Source organism: Python bivittatus, unplaced genomic scaffold, assembly GCF_059951505.1.
Source record: "Python bivittatus isolate LINGU-HERP-01145 unplaced genomic scaffold, Pbiv_v1 ctg000680_np1212, whole genome shotgun sequence".
Taxonomy (NCBI): domain Eukaryota; kingdom Metazoa; phylum Chordata; class Lepidosauria; order Squamata; family Pythonidae; genus Python; species Python bivittatus.
In genome coordinates, this window is record NW_028277095.1 from 9,667,908 (window position 1) to 9,674,910 (window position 7,003).

At 49.3% G+C, this 7,003-nt stretch overlaps 1 protein-coding gene across 1 annotated transcript; it reads left to right on the forward strand.

Moving 5' to 3' along the window:
- The first annotated feature begins 4,777 nt into the window (after positions 1–4,777).
- On the forward strand, positions 4,778–6,627 carry MRPS24 (mitochondrial ribosomal protein S24). Its single transcript, XM_088152047.1, has 4 exons — positions 4,778–4,909; positions 5,027–5,107; positions 5,293–5,404; positions 6,122–6,627. The coding sequence occupies exons 1-4, from the start codon at positions 4,880–4,882 to the stop codon at positions 6,403–6,405; spliced, it is 507 nt and encodes a 168-aa protein (XP_088008173.1). The 5' UTR covers positions 4,778–4,879; the 3' UTR covers positions 6,406–6,627.
- Positions 6,628–7,003: the final 376 nt, after the last annotated feature.

Consider the following 7,003-nt stretch of genomic DNA (forward strand, 5'->3'; position numbering starts at 1 on the left):
TTTGCTTGTCAGAAGCCCCTTGGGAAGGTCACAAATGGTGATCATGTGACCTCAGGATGTTGTGAATACATGCCTGTGCCAAGTGCCCGAATTTTGATCACATGATTGCGGGGATGCTGCGACAGTTTTAAGTGTGAGGACCAATTGCAAGTCACTTTTTTCAATGCCGTTTTAACTTTGGACGGTTGTTAAATGAATGGTTGTAAGTTGAGGACTACCTGTATTGTAAAGAACAGAATCTTGCAAGACTGAATGTGCCTCCCTCCTCCCTCCCTCCCTTTATCTTAATGTGAAATAGGGAGGGGCTTGCCTGAACCATTTTCTCAGGCCCCTTTTACCTGACCATTGCCTTGGTAGTGGCTCTTCTTCCTGCCCCTCAAGGCCAGTCCCTCTTCCCTCTACAAGGTAGGACTAGAACTCACAGCCTCCCCGTTTTTAGCCTGGTGCCTTAACCACTACACCAAACTAGCTTTCAAGCCCCATTTTGCTTAATATATTTGAACCCAGACAGGCTTGGCAAGGGAATTGTGATGCATGTGTACATGTAACAGAGGAGATACCCCAAAACAACAATCTTCAGAATCTTCTATCTGTATCTGTTTGGTACTGTATGAATTTAGATTCCATCATGAGTGTTTCTAGAATGAGGAAGCTTTGTCTGAAACAACGGTGATCAGCTAGGGAGAGCAGAAGAACCATCTGGGCCCGTCAACAGAACCTCAGCTCTGTACCTGCCAACCAGATACAACTGGAGCAAACTTGGGTTTCTCCTCTTCACAAGTCTCTGTTCAAAAAGTCTCTAGCAGGCACAGTTGCTAAGCTCTTCAGTGCTTGGACTACTCTCGTGTATTATCACCCGGAGTTCCATAGACAACAGTAAAGGAATATAATAAATAATCCCTAAACTAAACAGTAGTTTCTTGGGAGGGATTGCCAGCCAGTTATGGTCACTGATAGAACCAGGAGAAAGGAACTTCTGGATCAAAAATTGACCACTAAAGCATGGAAGGCTCTCTCCTATCAGGGTCAGCTTCTGGTTTTATCCACTGACTATGCGGACTGCTTTGGATTTGCCTGACTCTCCTCAGTAGCTGTTAAATACTTCTCCCTGCAAAGTAAAAGTGGAAGCAAGTTATAATACTGTTTAACAATTAACTTCAAGTCCTGTTCTATAGACTGAGCAGGGCCTATGGATTGGTGATGGGAGGCAACAATCCTCAAAAATATTTTATTTTTAATTTTTGTTTGAACCATTCGCCGATGAAATGCAAATGGCTTTAACTTGAATTATTTATTGCTTATTTTATATCCTGTTTTTCACTAAAATAATGCTCAAGGTGGCTAACAATAACAAAATATAGAGAGCTGTCCTTAAAATATTAATTTACTATATTTGTTAACCACCTCAATCTTACTTATTCTGAGCACTGTAAAATCAAACCAAGGATATACAAGGAATGCAAATACAGTTGATGCATAAAACACCAATCAATAGTGTCAAAAGCTCATTTCAAGAGGAGAGTTTTCATGGGGGCTGCCACAGTCTATTGCCTCTATGAAGTCCCATGAACCTCCCAAGCAGAAGACTGTCAGCAGGTCCTCTCAAGATGCCTGTGCCTGATGGGTGGACTAAAACTCCTGCGTGGCAGTGCCTAAGATAATACAGCACCGTGCCATACAAGGTGTTACAAAAAATAACCAGCACTTTGAATTGGGCCTGGAAGCTAATAGATATCTAGTGTAGAGGCCTTAAAATTATGGGTGTTATTATCCCCCTGCCCAAGCAGCTGGGCTGCTGCGTTCTGGACTAACTGGAGCTTCCATGTTCCCTCCAGAGAACCTTCCACAGAACAGTGATCAGGGCTTGAGTTGCCATCGCAGGGCATCCTGGCTGAGATAGGACTTTAACTTGTGCCCCAGCCAGAGCTAAGCAAAGCACCCCCAGCCAGAGCTTCTACCTGCTGTTTAAGCAGGAGCTATGAGTTCAGAAGGATCTTAAATTGTGGACCTTAAATCCTTTGGGTGAGCATGACCCCATCCAGAATTACTGCTGGGATTGCTGTAACTGGATCACCACTGATGAAAAGCAATTCAGTTTTGGAAGGACTGAATTTGAGCATCCAGATCCTGCCAGCCCAGAGAGTCCGTGGCATCTCCAGCTCAGTTCAGCCCAGAGTAATATGTAAACATTAAAAAAAGGCAAGTATTTTAAAATATTAAAAGTAGTGTAATACAAACATATCAATAATGTTATATAAGTATCAGCCCACTAGGCAGACCAGACCAAGAAATCAACTCCACGAGAAGGCTACATTGGCCATCAGAACAGAGTCTTGCAAATCTGATCATGCTGGACCGCCTCCTCCTTTTTATAGCTCAGTGAATCAGGGTGGTGTCTGCCTGAGCCATTTCTGAATGTTATCTGGATGTTCTGGACTTAAAAGATGCTTCACCCCTTGTTGCCTTATCTCCGTCAGGGTCCTCTCAGTGGAACAGAGAGAAAAGGACACCCATTTCAAAACCAACCGTGACTTTGGCAAGATGATATGATCGAGGCCAAAAGGAACAGATTGTTCTGTTTTGTGATAGATGTGCGGTCTACCACATCCAAAGCAGGATGCAAATGCCATATTCTCTTCCCTGCTCCTGCAGGTGGGCATCTGTTTAAGTTACCATCAGGAGAGTCTCTTCTGGCATCTGCTATTCATCCCTGCTCCTGCCTGTCCTGCAAACATATGCCCATCCTCCTCCAGAAATGTCCATCTCACAACAGATGAGCCAAGTCCAGCCTCCAGACTTTCCCACCATCCCAACCGCTTCTCAGAAGGCCTGTGCTGGCAGAGTTTGGGCACCTGCTGTCCAAATAGGACAGCTGGTAGGCTGAGAAAGGCAGCTCTGGACCAACAACATAGTGCCAGTGTAGAAGGGATGTAGGAAAAAAGGGGGAATCCACCACTGAGAAAGAACAACACTGTGGGCACGTGGCAACTGCCTGTCCTGCTGACCAAAGCATGGTGCCTGCCAGAGCCTAGGGCAGTAATCCCAAGAGCTAAGAGCCACAAAAGGTGCCCCTAAGCCCTCAGAGAGAGCCCAGCTCCCATGCTGCAGGCTCGCACAGATATGAAAGCAGTCTGGAGTTTCTCATGGAATAGAGGAGAAAAACCAGGCAGGGACCCAGAACCCAGACCGTCCAGGGCACTATGGGCCCTCCCTGCCTCAGCAGCTACAGGGAACTACAGAAGGTGCTCTTTTACCAAGCAATGGAGATGCAAGCGTGGATGTTTGTACCTGCACACCAAGTTGCTTGCATGGAGCCTGAAGGGATGGGAGAGCGTGATGCATACCAAGTTGCCCAGAGAGTGTAAAAAATGGGAGAGCGGCCCGTATGCACATTTGCACACCAAGGAGAGCAGCATGCAGGAAGTAGTATTTTCTGTAGCTTGGGTGGAACCAAGGGAACTGACCTGGCACAAGCTAGAGCCAATCTAAGTCAGGAGCTGGATGCTTACAGGAAGATGGACAACTCAAGATGAAGTCAAGAGAACAATTAACTGCAGAGGGATTTAGTTTTCAATGGTTTTCATGTGCACAACTAGGAGGTGATATGGTACTGGGCCATACAAGGTGTTATAAGGAATAATTTTCATATGCACAATTTTAATACCGATTAAAAGGTAATGGGGATTGAACAGCATAAGAATTTGAAAATGAATTGTATACAAATGGTGAACATGTGTTTGCAAAAACTTATAAACTTTTGTTGAGGTTTGAAACAGAAGAACAAGTTAAAGATTGCATGATAAAATGGGCTAAGAATTTTGATTATAACATACAGATGGACCAGTGGGAAGGAATGTGGGTAAAAGGATCGAAATTTACACTGTGTTATAATTTAAGAGAGAATTTTTATAAAGTGATGTACAGAACACCAGAGAAATTGTCTAAGACATACAAAGGTACATCTGTTCTATGCTGGAAATGTGAAAAACACAAGAGGACGTTTTACCATGCATGGTGGACTTGTGAAAAAGCAAAAAAAAAAAAAAGGCTACAAATAGAGATGTTGATACAAAGAATTTTAAAGATTAATATTAAGATGAACCAGAACTTTTTTTATTGGGACTTAGGGATAATCAATTAGAAAAGACTTATGGAAGACTGATTTTATATGTGGTACTGCAGCAAGAGTATTATATGCACAACGATGGAGAAATATTGAAATACCCACAACGGAGGAATGGGTTGTGAAGATGGCAGCATCACTAGGAAGGGCAAAACTGACCTGTTTGGTCAGGGACAAGGCAGGAAGATCGGAAACCTCTTTTTTGCTGAAAACGGAAACAAGTGAAGTGGCGATTTCTGGATTTGCTGATTGAAAAAAGGGTTGAATATGGGACAGAAGGTTTCTATGTAATGTAATTTTAAAGAGGGAGGAGGAATAAGAAGTTTGCTTGTAACTGCTGCAAAGAAGGTCGGAAGTCGCTTCCGCCACCATCTTTTTCTCTTTAGCTGTATTGTTCTCCGCACTTTCCTTTTCTCTCTCTTGTCGTTATATATTTCCGTCCTTGCCTTTTATCTATGCAAAAACTCCCAACAAAATGTGTAAGGACGTGCGAAGGGGCGATTCGTGGTTCGCCCCTCGCTCCCGCGGCTTTGCCCCGGGCGTGCTCGGAGCCGGAGGCGAGCCCGACCCGGCCGAGGATGCCCGGCCTCCGCCCCCGCCAGCCTCCCTCCGCGCGCCAACCGGAGACTGAGGCGGCGCCCGAGGCCGGAAGCGCGGCGGGGCGGCTTCTTGCTTTCGGGGCCCGCCCCTCGCGAGACTTCGGCCGCTTCCCCGCCGCCGCCCGCGTCTCGCGAGACTTCGGCCTGCCGGCGAGCCATGGCAGTCACCTGGCGAAGGGGCACGGAGGCGAGTGGGGGGGCGCGGAGGGGCGAGTGGGGGGGCGCGGAGGGGCGAGTGGGGGCGGCCCCCCGCGCGGCCCGTTCTGCGCGCGGAGGGCGCCTGACCGCGCGATTCCGCTTCCAGGCTTCCACGCGGGCCCTGGCGGGCGCCTGGGAACTCCTCGGCGCGGGGCGCGGGTTCCGGAGCAGCGCCGCCTCGGGCAAGGTAGGAGCTGCGCCGCTCGCGGGGGCGCCGGGGCCTTCCGGGGCCGCCGGGCAGGGCCGCCCTCGCCTGAGGGCGCCTGCTTCCGGCGGGCGGGTGGGCCGGCCGGCCGGCGGGGGGGGCGCCCGCGGAAAGAGCCCCGGCCGCGAGCCCACCCGCTCCTCGCGCGACCCCGCTCTCCCTTGCAGAGCCACGCGGCGCGGATCCGCCCTCGGAAGGGAAACCAGCCGGTGACGTACGAGGCGGCCCACCCGCCCCACTTCATCGCCCACCGCAAGGGGTGGCTCTCCCAGCACACCGGTGAGCCGCGGGCCTTTCTCGGGTCGGGGGGACGCCGATCCGTTGGGAGCCGCGGCCGAGCTCAGAAACGGGCAGGCCCCTCGCCGGGCCGCCCCTCGTATAGCTGCGCCTCAGGAACCGCCGTTTCCGATGCCGTTGCAGCAGCCGCCCTGCCTCCCCCGCGCCCCACAAAAGAAACCCACCCCCGCCCGCTGCGTTGCTGGCTTTTCCAGCCTGGCTTCCCCTTTCCCTTTGCTGCCTTTCCTTCCTCCAAGTTTCCCGAGGTCGCCTTTGCCTAGCAGCGGATTTATGGGGAGGGCTGGGAAGGAGAGGAGCCTCTGGGCTCCAGCTGCTTCCTCCTGTTTCCCCCCCAGCAGTTTGTGGAGCCAGAGGATGCTGGGAAAAGCAGGGCTGCAGCCAGAGGTCAGAATGGCTTTTCAAATGCCCCCAATAAAACGCCACGGTCGTGCTTTAAGTTAAATGGCAGCAGCCGCAAGTCTTTGCAAGTAGGTGTCTGAGGTCTTTTGCCCTGGTCTGATCAGTTGGAGGTTGGAGCAATAGCATGTGGCACAAAGCACCCCCCATTGGGCTTAGTCATGTTGATGTCTAGCGGACAGAGTAGAATGAATACATTGTAGTGACTCTCTAAGGCTTGCTATACTCTAGGACTTCTGATGGGTGCTCTTGGACCCACAAGAAAAATAAAACTGGCCCTTGCTTTCTTGGTCTCTCCTGTAGCTAACCTGAACGGTGAGAATGAGGCAGCTGAGCGCACGCTGGAGGACGTCTTCATCCGCAAATTCATCTTTGGCACCTTTCACGGCTGTCTGGCTGATGAGATTGTGCTGAAGCGTCGGGCCAACACTTTGATAATCTGTGCCATTCTAATACAGAATCTCCCACCACATAAGATTTACTTCCTGATTGGCTACACAGAGGTGCTGCTTTCCTCCTTCTACAAGTGCCCTGTTAAGATGGAGGTGCAGACCATACCTGAGAAGTTAATTTACAAATATCTCTAATCCTGGCCGAGCCCATCATAGAAATATGTTCCTGACTCCTGGCTGATACTGATGGTCCTTCACACAAGACCCAGTGGGATTTTTGCTGCTTTCATCCTTGAACAGAGCAATGTTTTCCAGCCACTGACTCTCGCTTCAGATACTGGAAATAGATGGAAACACCCAGGAAATGAATTTGTGTGGTGTTGCTGAAATCCAAATAAGGAATATTTGTCTCCTGTTTATGGCTCTTCCCAGATCTTTGTCTCTTTAGCTGTAGAATCTTGGCCTGCCCTGTTTTCTTCCCTTACAGAAGCAGGGTAAGTGCTTCAGTGTATAAGAGGAAGGAACCTAGCCTGCAAAGAGCAGGCTGTAGGACAGAGTGATGAGTTCTACCACAAACATGCTCAGACAAAATGATACCAAAGGTCATACTAGATCCCTTTCAGGCAAAGTGCCAGAGTTAAACTCTGTAAGGAGCTATTGGGTAGTTGGCCATGAGGTTTGTGAAGCTAAGCTTCAGACAACCAGTGCAGAATGGCCTGGGGTGCTAGAAATAGAGTGGCAATATGAGAGGTTCCTTGGAAAAAAATGGGCCAGAAAAGTGCATATGTAGTAC